Source organism: Mercurialis annua, linkage group LG5 (genome assembly GCF_937616625.2).
Source record: "Mercurialis annua linkage group LG5, ddMerAnnu1.2, whole genome shotgun sequence".
Classification (NCBI taxonomy): domain Eukaryota; kingdom Viridiplantae; phylum Streptophyta; class Magnoliopsida; order Malpighiales; family Euphorbiaceae; genus Mercurialis; species Mercurialis annua.
Window position 1 is genome coordinate 409767 of NC_065574.1, and position 16700 is coordinate 426466.

General features: G+C 33.2%; 4 protein-coding genes across 6 annotated transcripts; 1 reads left to right on the forward strand and 3 right to left on the reverse strand.

The window, feature by feature from the left end:
• Nucleotides 1–378: 378 nt before the first annotated feature.
• LOC126679755 (OVARIAN TUMOR DOMAIN-containing deubiquitinating enzyme 12) lies at nt 379–5068 on the reverse strand. 2 transcript variants are annotated; one of them, XM_050374731.2, is made up of 10 exons: nt 4907–5068; nt 4281–4466; nt 3973–4046; nt 3496–3550; nt 3345–3419; nt 2169–2242; nt 2004–2052; nt 1335–1419; nt 785–841; nt 379–694 (listed from the first exon to the last, which is right to left on the reverse strand). In XM_050374731.2, the coding sequence occupies exons 2-10, from the start codon at nt 4464–4466 to the stop codon at nt 648–650; spliced, it is 702 nt and encodes a 233-aa protein (XP_050230688.1). In that variant the 5' UTR covers nt 4907–5068; the 3' UTR covers nt 379–647. The 2 variants fall into 2 exon arrangements, with proteins under 2 accessions (XP_050230688.1, XP_050230687.1); XM_050374730.2 differs by having other exon boundaries at nt 4281–4528.
• A 678-nt stretch (nt 5069–5746) lies between these two features.
• Nucleotides 5747–8370, reverse strand: LOC126682874 (DEAD-box ATP-dependent RNA helicase 41). Of its 2 annotated transcripts, XM_050378639.2 has the most exons (3): nt 8305–8370; nt 6370–8100; nt 5747–6269 (listed from the first exon to the last, which is right to left on the reverse strand). In XM_050378639.2, the coding sequence occupies exon 2, from the start codon at nt 8096–8098 to the stop codon at nt 6587–6589; it is 1512 nt and encodes a 503-aa protein (XP_050234596.1). In that variant the 5' UTR covers nt 8099–8100; nt 8305–8370; the 3' UTR covers nt 5747–6269; nt 6370–6586. The 2 variants fall into 2 exon arrangements, with proteins under 2 accessions (XP_050234596.1, XP_050234597.1); XM_050378640.1 differs by lacking the exon at nt 8305–8370 and having other exon boundaries at nt 6423–8297.
• Nucleotides 8371–12794: 4424 nt separating this feature from the next.
• Nucleotides 12795–13540, forward strand: LOC126680074 (uncharacterized). Its single transcript, XM_050375118.2, has one exon. It carries the CDS (start codon nt 12914–12916, stop codon nt 13352–13354), a length of 441 nt encoding a protein of 146 aa, XP_050231075.1. The 5' UTR covers nt 12795–12913; the 3' UTR covers nt 13355–13540.
• Nucleotides 13541–14094: 554 nt separating this feature from the next.
• On the reverse strand, nt 14095–14709 carry LOC126680606 (uncharacterized). Its single transcript, XM_050375755.1, has one exon. The coding sequence runs from the start codon at nt 14707–14709 to the stop codon at nt 14095–14097; it is 615 nt and encodes a 204-aa protein (XP_050231712.1).
• Nucleotides 14710–16700: the final 1991 nt, after the last annotated feature.

Below are 16700 nucleotides of genomic sequence, written 5' to 3' on the forward strand. Positions count from 1 at the left end.
AAATTCAAAAGTGGGTAAAATTGACAAATTTTCAACGTCGGGGTGGAATTGAAAAAAAAATTAAAGGTGATGGTTTTTTGAGTGATTAGGCCATTTTAGAAAGAATGATTTTTTACATTATTAATAATATTAGTGTTTAATTAGAATATAAATTAAAAATAAAAAATTATTTTAAATTTTTTTTCATGTCAAAAGGGGTCAATTTAATACTATGGGGTACAATTGAAATGAAATTTAAAGGTGGGAGGGTTTTGAGAGAGTTTTCCAACATCAGGGTGCAATTGAAAAAAAAATTAACGATGGGGGGCTTTTAAGTGATTAAGCCTTATATAATTAAATATAGAAACTATGATGAGAGATGAAAATTGAGGGACTATATATCAATGAAAATTACACCAGAAGAACTATGGTTAGTTGCTCACTATCATTTATAATATGATTTGGTTAATATAGATCCAAACAAAAACGTTAAAAAATCTCATGGTATTTTCTATAATGACAAGAAAAACCTATAAGTAGCTAAATTAGTAATTGTAAATACCAAATAAATTTGAACGAACTTGAAGATATACAAATAAATAAATTTCTTTTTTGGTATTAAATGCAATCTATGTGCAAATATGAGCAATCAATCAATCTGCTTCCTTCTAAAACAACCAGTGTTTCTTTTTAGGCTTCTGCTGGACTGGGGCATCTGAAAGAAAATCAATATAGTTTAGTAGAATATCAAAATGGCCATTCTTCTCATAGACTTTTCATTCATAGAAAAGAAAATTAAACAAACCTCGGATTTCGTATAGCGAATTATAGTGTACCTCTGACCAGAAACTTAACCACAACTCTGCATCATTTTGAAAACAAAGGAACTGTAAGAAGTTTGATGTCCATGAAGACAGTTGATGAGAATTAAACTTAAGGTTTATCGATAAATGCTGGTTCTCAACTTCCACATTTAAAGCTTTCATACTAACTAGGTACATGGATAACTAACTTCAGAATTACACATAAGCCTCATACCAACAAATTGAATTTGAACTACAATTTATCCTTTTCAGACAGAAAGGTAATGCTTTAAATAATTGACAGAAGCCAAGCAACCTATAAGATCCATGAAATTATGCTCGCATTCGATCTGCTATCAAGTTGATGAGCTGTCAATGCCACTATTTATGGTTAAGTGCGTGATGCAATGAAATTATAGAGGTATATTACTGTACTTGAATAACAAACTCAATCGCAGGAAAACCACAGTTTTCAGAGCAATGGAATGCGAGGACAAAAGCAGAACTGGCAAAATTATATCACATTAAAAGGCACAAGAGTAGTAGCATTACCACGTTTAGGTGGTTGGTACCGTGGCATAATTTCAATAAAACACGTATCTCTAAAAGACGTCAACAAGCAGATCTTCGCTGCAAACTGCATATAGAAGTGCAGAAATTTAAAAGATGCTAGTGAATATACAAAGTACAAAGTATCGGCAACTAAATTCTTTAGTTAAGACTCCGTTCTGATATTTTTGATAATAATTTATTTATGTGACATCCAATATATACTACATGAATCAAGAAGAGTGAAGGTCTGAAGCATGCTCTCATCTGCACTCTTGACTCCTATAATTGATATTCAATTCATCGATTTTGTAATAACCACAGACAATTGCAGTTACTTTCATTAATCAAATTTACAACAACCGTGTCATATATAAGAGAATGTTTTAAGGGTAGCATATTGATGCTCACTTCCATTTCTGTCTTATGCATGAAAATAAAAAGGCACAGAAACTGATATTCTAAGATGATAAAAAATGGCAGACAACCAGAAGATACTAAACAACCAAGTTTAAAGAATGAATATTTGTGTTGCTAATTCGCATGTCAAGAATAGTTGCTTCATAAAAGAAGAGTACCGAAAAATTAAAATGATGGTCCAAAAAGTGACAATCATTATCAATATACGGCAAAAAACAGGACCTCTTAACTGTCTGAACAGGAAAGACTAACCTTGTCAGCTGCTGCTTGTAAAGTAATATGATCCCCCCATTCACCAGTTCTGCACCGATCAGTTTTTGTATGTTAAACAGTGAAATATATTATCTACCAAAAAAGAAAAAAAAGCAACCACAAGATGCCAAAAACAAAGAAATAATCCTCAAAGAAATACCATACTTTTTCATTTTCTTGCAATAACGTTTGTACTTCATCGGGACATAGCATTCATATGTTGACCGGTTATCTTTTAGCTAGAGCAAGAAAATAGTAGCACAAAGTTAGTATAAAGCCAGTAAACATTTAATTTCTCATCTAACTTCTGCTTCATGTGGAAGAAATCTACAAGCCAATAAATACATGGCAAACATAACCAAATTTCAAATAGTTGCATTTCTTGCAATTGATCCTGAATCTGGAAATGGTTGTTGTAACATGCTCTTTATTAGAGCAAATGGTCTACTATTGTCCAAGAAGTTTGAGGAAGACTAAATCTGATGTAGAAAAAGTGGAAACTTTTAGATAGTAACAAATGGAGAAGGTGGCTGTGGTGAAACACAAGCAGCACGCAGGAAAAAAAAAAGTAACAGCAGCAATAGTGATGGGAATTCTGCACTGCAACATGCTCTAAAGGAATTTCATACAAGAAAGGGGTGTCCAATAAAAAACAGTGCTAGCTAGGTTGCTCAAGATGCTATATTAAGGACTCCAAGCAGTCAGAAATGGAAATAACAGACATGACAAGGTGGTAAACAGAGTTTGAGGATTTTTGTGAGATATGATACAGTGCTAGTCTAGTGAAAACCTGTAAAATGGTGATCATTACTTATCGTCAAGACCTTCCTGATGCATTAAAGAAAAAAGGTACTGATTGTGATTTTAAACTTAAGCTACCACATGCTGCCAATGAAGCCTGTGATTATCAATGAAAAGAAGTATTGTCAAAAGAAGGTGATAATTCAAAACTACTATAACTGGTGATTATGGTTTTTTTAATTCACTATTTCCCTTGCGAGTTGTATGCATGACCATGACCCTTGAACATGGTAGCAGTTTCTGTTGACAGCAGAGGTGGCCATTCCGCCACAGAGATATAAAAAAATTTGAACCTCCTAGTTATGTCGGAAATTAAAATTAAAATTGTTTTAATGCCTTTTCCCATTTTCTTCAAATGCAAGAAGCTTTTAAGTGTTAGACAGTAGACACCAATTGGATGAGAATTGTCTAATAAATTACTAAGAGGTTGTAATATGATCTTAAGCTTTCAAACTAAAAGTGAAAACATTCAAATTCCAATGTTTTTTTAACCACATTCACATCTCAGAAATATAGAATGAGCAGTTCAAAGAACCTCACCTGTTTCACTATTTCTTTTCGAACATACTTGTGGTGTTCAGGTGACTTGAACATCTGGTCCGAAAGGGCACGAAACTGCATGGACAGAATCTCAAGAGGTTATATTTCCATTGAGCAATAAAAGAAAGAGGTAGGTAACTTTTGTATATACCTGACAATTTCCATCCCCAGAAACCTTCACCTCAAATAAACCATAAACATTTAGCCTGACAAATGTTGACAAAGTTAACATAAACCTTGACTTCATAAACCAAAAGCTGACTTAATAACTCTAGTCCTGACAGAACAACAAGAAAAAAACATGTCATTTCCGAGCCTTCTCATTTTAAAATTTCGAGCAATAAGTGCAAAAACACCTACAAGATGAAGTCAGGCCAAAGATTTGATATTTCCAATGAATTGGAGAAAGCCCTTAGCCTTTTGGTTGAGCTGGAGCATCTAACATTCAAGTGCGTGTAAGTGTTTTTGTGTGTGTATTTGTGTATGCTTATGCGTGTTCTTACATTTTTCAACTTGCAATAGTTTTACTCTCATTGCGAAAAGAAAAGAAACTTTTTGTATCTTCAATGAGATTCCTCCAAACATAAATCTTCAGAAGACATTTTCAAATAGTGACGGTCAGAAATACCTTTGAGTAAGCCTCTGGTGATCCATACTGGCATCGCTTAAGTTGGGAATGAATGAATTTATACGCGGAATGTGCTGAAGGTTACAAAAAGGCACAAGACGTTCAGAACCAGAATGGCATATAATGCAAATGATTCGTTCATTACAACAAATATATGCAATGAGTAGATTGCAACCAGGTGATAAATCCAGCACCATTACATATTCTAACAGGATAAACAGAAAGGGCTACAAATAGAATAGTAAAACATGTAGCAGGTAACTAGAAACATTAAAAAGACATGCATATAGGAAACTAAATGTTCTTACAGGAACAGGTGCGAGATTGGTAAGGCGTCTGGCAACGGAGCCATCAAGTTGAGCATATTCTTCGGATAGAACAAGAGCAATCATTCGATCATCATCAGTACCCTGCTGACTGCTCCATGACGTTGAGCTAGAACTTTCCCCAACACTATGTGTTCCACGTTGCTCATTGAAGGTGTGACCCTGCATCTATTGATGATAATTGAAATCTTGAGATACAATCGGAAAGCCTCGGCGTGGCTGCTGAAAAACTGCCAGAATCAAAGGCAATCCAAATCATTCCCATTCCACATGCGTGTAAAATTGAAATTCAAAATAACCATTTGATGAGCATGACGTATAAGTCTAACCTATGTCTAACGAACCTAAACAGTACCAATCTACAAAAATAAAGAAATTAAGTTTGAACAGAAATCTAGCGTCTCCAAAAGTATTAGATCAAAATTGTTAACACAAATCCAATCAAGATTGGCATGCTACATATGATGATTATCCATTGAGTTTGAGCAAAAGAAAACATAGATCAAACAGAAAAGGTATAAAGAAACAAAATTTGGATGACATAATAAAATGCACAGGAAATAAAAACAATCCAAATCACATGACAGAAGAATCAAAAGATGAAGTACCTGGAAAAGGGTGATCGGCAACAGAATTGGAAGATGGTTAGCTGATGATAATGGAAGTTGGTTATCGTTATCTTTAGAGGAATTGGAGTAAAGGCGGTTTCTTTTTTGATCCGTAAAGAAAAGAAAAAGTTTTGAGTTAATGGGTGAGAGCTAACTAAGATATAGAGGAGATTGCAGAAAATCTTAATAAGACTACAGTTTTAAATTGATAGGCCAGCCCTTGTTTCTGTCTCATGGCCCCACACGCCTCTTTTACTTCTTCTTTCTCTTCTCCTCCTTTCACGCTTCTACTACCTCAACAAATTACATTTCCTCAAATTAGTAATTTTAACAATAATTGTTTATTCCTCTTCAATGAAAAAGTTTATTTTCATTTAAAATAATGTCATATAGGGATCTTAAATAATTTCTATTGATTTTTGTTTTATTTCCACTATATATTTTAAATTTTAATTTGTACCTAAATGTGTATACACTATATAAACCGTAATTATAGTTATAAATTAAAATAACCAATGAATTATATTTCAATTGGTATAAAAGGTAAACAACAGTTCTACTAGGTCGTAGGTCCCACAAGTGTTTTCCAAATATAATGAGAAATTAGTGTTGAAAGGCTATTTGTTTTAAAGTTTTATGAAACTAATGCTACCTACAAAAATTGGATTCCTAGTTTATCATCCAAGAGATAAGTCAAATCACATAGTTTGTTGAACAATTAGTATTATTTTTGTTACTATATTAGTGTTAGGCTTCGTTTAATGGTCAAGATTCTCCAATGTTTGCTCATTCAATTGAAGTAAAAACATGATTTAGGTCAAGATTACAAAAACAAATATCTTAGCTAAACCAAACTTTCATTAGTTTTTGATAAATGCTAGTCGATCTGACTAATGTTTAAACCCATAATAATTCTACAAAAAATGGTTGGACCAGTTCGGTTTTTAAAGTAATGCTTCTTTCTATAGCGTGATCACAACATAACACAACCATGAATCGGACCATATCAACTTCCAACTTTTGCATATGAATCATTCTATTTCAATTACATTCGCTGCCATCCTCAGAATCTTCGCTCTTGCATCAGAATTCAAAATCAAATGTCTGCTTAACTCGGGATTGGGTTAAGATGTCTCCCCCTCAAGAGCATGTACCCTCCTAAGCTTCAACAATATTTGTGGAGTGCTATCACGAGAAAGGTCTTCTCCATGAGCTCCGGATTCTCGCAGCAGGGAGAAGCATACAAAACAATTTCGAAACATGTCCCCTTCATTCAGTATAGCTGCATGCTATCTGCCCAGGCTACTAATCCTCCCAGAAAATATGTTCCCTATGCAGCCAGCAATCTATGTTGCATGAAAACCTGTTGAATCCCACATTTCAGCATTTCATTTTCGTCACCAAAAATGCTTCTGAAACTCTAAAATTATTAATAATCTATTGTAAAAAATATATCATTTCACCTTATGCTGTTTTAACCTTTTCCATTCAAGTGTTTTGTTTCCATGCAACATACCGGTGATAAAGGCTTCCTGCAGAATGATAAAACATCCAGCAGTATAGCAAGTTGCCCTGCTACATCAACCCGGCAGTTGAAGAATTCAGCAACATAACAATAGAATTGATTTTGCATCTCTTCAGCTGTCAAATTAAGCCAAGAAACAGACAAAGCTGCTCATATTAGGAACCCTGTTTTCGCTTTTTCTGGCCTTTGCCAACAGAAAAGCGTAAATTTGCAAGCTGACGAGGTATCACAGCTCCGGACGATTTTAAAACTTCAAACATTTCTGGAAATAAGTTTTTGTTCTCCTCATTAAGGAACACAATTGATGTACCTTCCTCTCCCATTCGAGATGCTCTTCCGATTTGATGGATGTACTCTTTAACGGAATTAGGCATATCGAATACAATTACCTGTCTCACACCCAACAGATCAACGCCCCGACCCAAAACCCCAGTGGCCACAATCACAGGAACCTCCCCCAACAAAAAAGACTTCATGGCCTCTCTTCTCTCTTTCATGGATTTCTCCCCATGAATTGATAGAGATTTCAACCCCGTAGTGAATGTGATCGCATTAGACAATAGATCTGCACCGAGTCTTGAACTCACATATACAACCACTGGTGGCATAAAGTGCTGCTTGCTCATCAATATGTCAAAAAGCTTTTGCTTCTTGTGTTTCGACTCGACCCAGATGGCCAGCTGTTTCACCGCCTTACTTGGTTTATTAGGCTGGCCAATGGAGACAAAAGCCATATCTTTTGCCATAGAGATTGCCATCTTCTCTACCTCTGGCGTGACTGTTGCAGAATACAACAAAACCTGAGGTTGAGAAAGAGCTCTAAATATCTGCATAACCTGATCATGGAAGCCCCTTTGAAGCATGCAATCCACCTCATCTAGCACAAACATCATAACATCATCTAATTCAATATCATGCTTTGCTAAAAGATCAATGAGCCTACCTGGGGTCGCTACAATCAACTCAACTCCTTTCTGAATCCGATATAATTGTCCAGCCATAGCATCCCCACCAACCACAAGCGCAGTCTTGAAAGGCAAGCCCTTACCAATCATTTTAGCTTGATCCTCAACTTGTATACAGAGTTCTCTAGTAGGAGTCAATACAATTGCTAGCGGCTTATCCTCAGGAGAGCGCTGAAGGCGAAAACTTGCACAACGCGAAATGATGGGTACTAAATAAGAAGCAGTTTTCCCCGAGCCTGTATCTGCCGAAGCAAGCAAACTTTTGCCACTCAAAGCAGCTGGAATTGCTTGCATCTGGACAGGAGTAGGCGTCACATATCCTGCAGCTTCCAAGTTCTGAAGAAGCTTGTGAGGAAGATTACAAGACGAAAAGGACAGAATAGGATCAGGAACTAATTCACCCTTAACATGGATTTCAAGTTTCGTTCTAAGTAATTCAGTGTGATCATGGCCCTCGCGAATATAAAAGCACTCATCAGTTGCAGCTAATCTTATAGGAGGAGGCGGAAGACAAAGAGAAACCTTGTGGGGTTTATGAATGTTGTCTAAAATAGCTTGTTTACATTCGAAACTACAAATATCATCATCAGTCTCGTTGCATATATACTCACCATATTTACCACATACTACACATTTGGGTTCATCTGGCAGAGCTTCTCTCTGCTCTATAGAGGTCTGTTTCACATCATTTGCCGCATCCATGCCTAAAAGAATAACAAACTCAACACAGAATTACAAATGCTATAGCTAATTCAATGCAAAGTAAGCATCAATTATAAATTTAAATTAGAATAAGCAGCAAATCATGATGAATTAGAGTAACCAACAAATCAAAAAGTTACAAAATAGCCAGAATCATATTTAGATATGTAGACGTAGGCGAAAAACAGAAGAAGCCGATTACTTACCGAGAAAAGGTCTGAACTTTTGCGTTTTGTTTCCCAGACAGAAGAAGAACACCAAGAAGCCTTTTTGGTTACTACTGAGTTTGTTAGACCCAATAAGTGTATGCTAGTCATATGGGCCATATTTGGGCCCTAAAGCCATATTAATGATAAAGGACCGGTTCGGTAAAAGGACCCGTTAGATTAATAATAGGATTTTTTACACAAAACCCTCAAAAGTGCTATGGTGTTATGTTTTTACCTCATAATTTTTGTTTTGACAGTAATCTCCCAAAAAAATAGAAAACTTTCTACAAATCTCTCATACCCCAAATAACTAATAAATAAAACTAATAGGACACATTTGCCCTTTCATCACAAAATTACATAGAGTCTTCATTCTTCCTTCTACCAACGTTTACTTCACCGGCCACCTCACACTCCTCCACAACAACCGGACAACCACCACCACTGTCATCATCACTCTCTAAATGGCGATTTTCCCACTACGGCGGCTTAAATAGTGCGGGTTACGGAATGGCGACTGTAGGACTGAGCGAAGCATCGTTTTAAAGAGGACAGATCTGTGGGGTTTGTTTTGAATTGAGATGCGTTGATGATTTAAGGTGGTGTATTCTGGGGGCTTTTGTAATTGTTATTATTTAAACTCCTTAATATTTGATGATCTCTGTGATCAAAGTTCAAAAAAAAATTCCTTTTTTTTGGATGTCAGCTATATAAATTCTTGTTTGGAAGAGCAACAATAGTAACCTGGTAGTGGTAGAAGGACGGCGAACAACGGAAAAAAGAAAGGAGGACGGAAAATGGTTTTGGATGACAGTCGTTGAAGATAGGGTCTGAAGTGGCCTATTTGGAGAGTATGGCTAATAAAGAGTCTGGACCACCTAATTGAAGAGTTGAAATAGTTGTTTCAAAGAATTTACCTTTAATGTTGGGTTTAATTCTATCAGATAGATGATGGCCGAAGATGGAATTGGATGTTTCAATGGCCATTTTCGGAGTTGACCGTCGTAGATTTGGTTTTAGTAGTAGAGAAGATGATTTGACTTTTTTTGGGATGTGTGTTTGAGTAGTACAGAAGTTGATTATTATTTTGTAGGAGACATGAAGTTGATTAATGTCTTAGTTGGATGAAGGATGAAATTGGTGTTACTGTTATTCTTAGGAAAAATTCTGCTGCTTATGTATATAACTAGAAGAAAGCTTGTGAATCTTTGTTTGTTCCATGTACACCTAAAGGGTGCATTGAATTATTGAACAAATTGGTGTTGAGATCAAAAGAAAAACACTAGTAGCAATTGGTTGCAGCAAAGTTGTTGAAATTCAAATTATTTTGTATTGATTTCAAGTTTACAATTACGAAATAGTATATTTTTATTTATATTGATAAGGATAAATTATCCAATTTGTGAAAAAAGCAATTGAAATTAAAATGATTGTGAAGAAGTAGCCCTGAAGATTGTAAAAAACAGCAAAATTTTTTTATTAAAAATTGATTTAAGGTAGTTCAGTTGATACAGGTTCATATCCGGTTCACATCAGGTTGATTTTTGGTTTTATAAACTATCAAATACATTTCACTTAAAAGAGATATTCAATTTGTACATTACGCTAAATCTCAAAATTCTCTCTATATAAAATATCAGATAAGATTGTAAAAAATAGTAAGACAAATTTTATTAAAAATTAAATTAAGGTAGTTCAATTGATATAGGTTCACATCAGGTTGATTTTTGATTTTATGGGCTGTCAAATACATTTCATTTAAAAGAGGTATTCAGTTTGTATATTATACTAAATCTTAAAATTCTCTCTGTGTAAAATGTCAATTAAAATTATAAGATATAGGTTCACATCCGGTTTACATCAGGTTGATTTTCGGTTCTATAGGTTGTAAAATATATTTCGCTTAAAAGAGATTCAATTTGTGATTACACTAAATTTTAAAATTTTCTTTACATAAAATGCCATTTAAGATTGAGAATAGCAGCAAGACAAATTTTATGAAAAATTGAATTAAGTTAATTCAGTTGATATAGGTTCACATCCGGTTTATATCAGGTTGATATTCGGTTTTATAGTCTGTCAAATATATTTCACTTTAAATAAATATTTAATTTGTGATTACACTAAATCTCAAAATCATTTCTATATAAAATGTCATTTAAAATTGTAAAAAACAGTAAGACAAATTTTATTAAAATTTGAAGTAAGTTAGTTCAGTTGATATAGGTTCACATCCGGTTAACATCAGGTTGATTTTCGGTTTTATAGACCGTCAAATAATTTCACTCAAAAGAGATATTCAATTAGTATATTATACTAAACCTCAAAATTCTCTCTATATAAAATATCATTTAAGATTGCAAAGAGCAGGAAGACCAATTTGATTAAAAATTGAATTAAAGTAGTTCAGTTGATATAGGTTCATATCAGGTTGATTTTCGGTTTTATAGTCTGTCAAATACATTTCACTCAAAAGAGATATTCAATCAGTATATTATACTAAATTTCAAAATTTTCTTTATATAAAATGTTATTTAAGATTGTAAAAAGCAGTAAGACAAATTTAATTAAAAATTGAATTAAAGTAGTTCAATTGATATAGGTTCACATCAGGTTGATTTTCAGTTTTATAGACTAGCAAATACATTTTAATTAAAAGAGTTATTTAATTTTATAATAAAAATAAAACAATCATAAAGGTCAGTTAGAATAAAAGGTCAAAAATAAAATTAAAAACCATCAAATTTGTAAAACCATATAAAAAGAATATCATAACGGAAAAAAAGGGAATGTCATTGTACTCCATTTAACTAAACCATTTTCAGGCATTTTATCAAACAATTTGCATACCGATTGACCATCACCGGATTTATTATAACAAACAAACCAACATACATCATTTAACAAAAGCTGCACCAAAACAAATTACTATAGAAACATTGGATGAATTTTCATAAATATCTTCTTCGATAAGGAACTTAATAAAATTAACTATAATGACTTTTTAAAAAGACATCTCAAGAAAATATATAGAAAGACCTCTAACACTACTTTAACTAAAATTTCACTTGACTTATCATCCTCTATGACTCCATGAACATCATCCATTTTGATCTCATCCCTTTTTTGGTCACATTCACCACTACTTTCATCTTCTAAGCCTGCACTTCCTAATTCAACATCTCCCTCTTCATCTCCTGGCCAAAATACTCAATTTGGTCTTCAATTGCTAATCTCTGCAACTCATCTTATTCCATTGTGCGTAAATTAACACCATATTCATTTGTTAAAAAATTGAAGATATTGGCAGACTATACTTTCATAACAAATTCAACTTCTAAAAATATGAATAAATAAATAAATAAATCTGGCAATACCTTCATCGTTGGTTGGTTTTCCCCGGTCCTTGAAACTGAATATCAAATTAATACAATTGTACATATTCGACTAACATATTCCCTTCTAAAATCAACAATACCTCCAATTCTGAGACTATTGTTCAATAATCCTCAACTGATGTTTCTCTATTTATATTACCCCGCGATTGATTGCAATAATAATAAATTAGTGGTTAATCATAAAAAAAAGGAGAAATTAGCTTTGATTTAGGGTAAGAAGATCGCATGATGCCGATGAATTGAAAACATGTGCGCCGATTCACTGTGTAGAGCAACTTCGCGAGGAAGGCGACACTCTGGTGGAAGATTGAGTGGTATCTCGCCGACGCCACCATGTAGAACGTGCCCACCTCATTTCTCTGTTTTACTGCCTATTGTCTGGACAAATGAAGCTCTGGCAATCAAATCTAGTCGTAATTTTGAAAGAAAGGTTGCTATAGCGAAGATGAACAAAACAATTTTCGACCACCGACCGCCGATCACCGATCACCGTCAATTGGACTTAAAACCAACCACACAGATAACTTAACTTATGAACTCTAATTCCTAAGTACTGAAGGGTAAAATAGAACTTATATTATATTGAGGTAGACTATGAAAACAAATTTTAAAAAATGAGAGATTGTTGTAAAAAATTAATTTCTGAGTCACTAACATAAAATTTTCAGATTTTGGGTGATTTTATGTAATTTTCTCTTAATAATATTCTCTCTAAATGCTAGTAATATTTTCTGTCAAATCTCTAAATACTTTTTTTTTGATAATTTGGGGAGGGGGGAGCGCTTGTGGGAGGAAACGAACCCACGACCTAGTAGTTTTTCTGCTTAGCGCTTATACCATTTGAGTTAAAGCTCATTGGTAAATCTCTAAATACTTAAATGAAGGATAATATGCATAGTTAATAAAAAACAATACTCCTCAAATTTTTACTATTTTGACCGGATGAAGATTTCAACTAGTATATGTAAGTAATTATGTTTGCCCCTCAAATTAGTGGTAAAGGAATTTTGAAGAGTGAAAAGACACGAATTGAGTGAGAAATTGTATTGACTATTGAGGTTTGAATGAATTAAATGTAAGAGTCAAGGATCAATTCTCAATGCAAAAATAAAAAACTAGGAAGATAAACCATTACACAAATCCCCATTTCTCCATTTCAAATTCCCTTGTCTATATAAAGAAAATCAAGAACCATAGTATCAAACAAAATGGAAGCAGAAAAGCGGATCAGAAAGCCAAAAGGCAAAGGCAAGGTGGTAGTAGAAGATGCTCAGAAAAAGGCCAGTAATAAAAGGAAAGCTCCTGTCAGGAAATCTACCAAGGCGGGACTACAATTTCCTGTCGGAAGGATTGCAAGGTTTTTAAAGAGAGGTCGTTACGCTTCAAGAATCCGAATCGTTGCTGCTGTTTACATGGCTGCAGTTCTTGAATATTTGGCGGCCGAGGTGTTGGAGTTGGCTGGCAATGCTGCGGCCGATAACAAGAAAGCTAGAATTACTCCAAGACACATCCTGCTTGCTGTTCACAGCGACGAAGAGCTTTGTGGCTTGATGGGTAATAATGCCATTATTCCTGGCAGTGGTGTCATGCCTCATATTAATCAGGCTCTGTTGCCTAACAAGACTCTTGATCAACCCAACAATTCCTGAACCATATGTGTCAACTTTATTATTCATAATATTGGCGACTAGTATATAATAATATTGGGACGTTTTAAATATTTGGGCAGTACTGGAGTTTTTAAAATTCAAAATTCTGCTGGCTATCAGTATTTGATGAGAGAATTTTAAGTGAAATATTTTAGTTTATGGCTAATTGAAAAGTATATTATGAACTGTAGCGTATTTTATGATTTTCACATGAATCTTTGCCAATTTCAACAAACAATTATTTCGAGTGATGACGTGAATATCGGAATATATATTACTCTCTAACTATTCAGGAATACAACAGATGGCCTCTAAAAACTGGGCCTTCCTCCGTTTTATTTCTGATATAAATCAAGATTGAACAATTTCTTATGTCATCCTGCAGATTGGTGTCAACATTACACTTGATCATAAGTATAAATGTACACATGCAACTGATCATAACTATTACATCCTTTCAAGTTTCAATCCATTCCACTCGATCTAAGCAGCTTTTTATTATCCGACAATCAAGAAAGCTGACAAAGAACCTTGTCTAGCTGTCGAATCTTAACTCTTTTCTTGATAAAGAAGAAAGATTTGGGTTAAGGGATAATTACTACTAACATCCTATATTTTAAGAACTTATTCTTTCTTTATGATTTTTACCTATTAGATAACTGAAACCTCATTTCAGTTAAATAAAATTAAAATATCAAAAGAAAACAATAAATTTCTAGAAAGTTGATGAAAGTAATGAACTAAGCACTTCTGTCGAGCATCTCCTGATGCCTCTTTATGGAAAGCTGCTTCTGCATCCTCATCTGTCTATGGAATCTCTTAATAAACAAATCAGCAACATGATCTATCTCATCTTCCAACTTAAATTCCTCACCCTCTTTCTTTGAATTCTTCACCAAATCTATCACCGACCCTCCGGGATCTTCAAACTCAACATCTTCAGAATCAAATAAAGAATGTGTCAAATCAGGAAATTTCTCCTCACCATCTTCTCCTTCTTCAAATCCGCATGAGCCGTAGCCGTAGAAGTATTCTCCATTCTCTAGTAGCTGGGTTTGGCTAGGGTTAGAGATGGCCATGGTTCTGTGGTTGTAGAGAACAATAGCTTTGCTTTGATCTTCAATGCTAGCGTCTTCTTCTTGTTTTTGGTCATGTTCTTGCTGACCCATCAAAGCTTGGAGCTTATGAGAAATGGAGGTCATGAGAAGCTTCTTGTCTCTGAGTAAAGAAAAGATCATAAATCTTGTTCTTAGAGCATTAGTTTTGTTCTTGAGAGCTAATGTTTTAGCTTTGGCCATTGATGCCAATACGAATGTTATTCTCTTCAAGAATTTACTTGCCTTGCTCTTCAACATCTTCTTCGCCTAGCTCTATATTAGAGGACAAAATAAAAGATTTAAGAGAACAAATTAATGTGTGTTTAAAGCACAATTCAAAATAATGTGCTAAATCTTGAAGTTGAAGATAAAAACTTTAATGAAACAAAAGAGAGAGAGATTTGTACAAGAAAAAAGCAATGTTTTGGCATGAAGTATTACAAGAGAGTTGAAGGGGTTTATATAGTGATGGATCTTGGTATAATATTGGATTATGAGTAGGCTTTATTTAATTTGATTCTATATTATATTTTGCACCACAGGAAAAGAAAAAGAAAGTGAAAGTGAAAGGTTATCAGGAAAGTGATACACTTGGCTAAATTGGATTGGTGGTTGGTGGGTAGTGTTTTTGGTTGAATTTGCATGGCCATTTTGCTAATTTGGACTAAAGTAGGGTATAGTAGTGGAGAAGTGCTGGCTTTGATTAACTTTTTATAATTAGGTTCAATTCTTTTTTCTTATTTTACCATATTACCCACAAAATAAAGCTTAGGTTATATGGACCCAACATTTCGAGAGCTTTCTTTGGTCCTAAGTACACCTTTTTCTATGCCTTGTTCTTTTAATTACGTACATTTTGGTTGATTGCGATATTTGATAAAGCCGTTGAACAAAAACCTTATTATAATGACCTCTAATAGCAACCAGGGGTGTTAATTACATAATAGTACTACTACTCCTTTAACTTTATACCAATTTCCCCTTTAATTATTGCATGTTTAAATGATTGGCTTTCAAATTTCATGAGATGAATGCTCGTTTACCATCATTTCAAAATGAAATTAAGTTTATATAATTTATATAAAATAATTTTATATATTCATTACAATAGTTATTATGAATTAAAAATAATAATTTTAATGGTCTGATTAGTTAATGTTTTACCACTCTTGACAATTATATTCTAAAAGTAAATAAAAAGGATAAAAAGTAAAATTAATGAAAATAAGATATTATTTTTATGTTATTTTATGATAAAATAATTCATATATGAAGAATTATACTATATACTTTTTTTTATGATAATACAACTATTTTTAAGATAACAAATAATTTTTTATAATATTAGATAAATAATTTCTTAAAAAATTATCATAGTTTCTTAAATTATAGACTAAATTAGCATAAACTATATTAAGAGACTAAAATATAATTTATTTTTATTAATATATCATTTTTTTTCTTAACTATTTTTTTTGTTGATTTTTTCCCTTAACTATTTGAATATAATTATGAGTACTTGTGAAAATACCGTAATGGATCAACTTTCTCATATTTAGAATGGATATTGAAAATTTACCTATAATATATATACAAATACTATTAGAATCAAAATGAAGAATATAGATTTGAGAACTTTACATTTTAATATAATATTATTATCACTAGAGTATGGATATGTATTAGTCTTTTAAGTTGTAAACTTAAGCGATTAGAAGTATTGACAAAATTAGAAATAAATGTAACTAATATATAATAAAAAAAGAAATAATTTAAAAAATAATATCAATCAAATAGAGAAATAATCCGTAGTTGATGATTAAGGTATGACTAAATATTATTAATCAAAGTGGATGATATTGGATGGTTTATTATATGTTTATAACTATGTCATGTTATATTTGTAGCAAATTGAAAAGAAAGATTCGATAATGTGAGAAATTAAAACAACCACTTTAGTACATTTGTAGGTAGTTGAATGGTGGTCCAAAATTATGTACCGGTTTGCTTAACCGACTTGTGTTCATTACTCAAGAGACCCGAAAGAAAAAAGCTCCTTGAAGTTGAAGCTTCATTATTGTACAAATTGTGAGGGTCAAAAAGGTTAAATTATTCTAATATTCTTTTCTTACCCTTTCACTTCTGAGGAAGCTGCTTCCATATGGAATTATCTTCTCAAAATCTCTCTCTAATTCTTAGTCTGTAAGCTTTCTATATAATCATTTTTATTTATGTTTAGCTCTAACTAA

Coding starts and splice junctions, on each gene's coding strand:
- LOC126679755 (XM_050374731.2), bottom strand. CDS start 4,466: ATGCAGGGTCACACCTTCAATGAGCAACGTGGAACACATAGTGTTGGG. Junction 1,420..2,003: donor TACAAGCAGCAGCTGACAAG/GTTAGTCTTTCC, acceptor TTCTATATGCAG/TTTGCAGCGAAGATCTGCTT. Junction 842..1,334: donor GTACCAACCACCTAAACGTG/GTAATGCTACTA, acceptor AAAATGATGCAG/AGTTGTGGTTAAGTTTCTGG.
- LOC126682874 (XM_050378639.2), bottom strand. CDS start 8,098: ATGGATGCGGCAAATGATGTGAAACAGACCTCTATAGAGCAGAGAGAA.
- LOC126680074 (XM_050375118.2), top strand. CDS start 12,914: ATGGAAGCAGAAAAGCGGATCAGAAAGCCAAAAGGCAAAGGCAAGGTG.
- LOC126680606 (XM_050375755.1), bottom strand. CDS start 14,709: ATGTTGAAGAGCAAGGCAAGTAAATTCTTGAAGAGAATAACATTCGTA.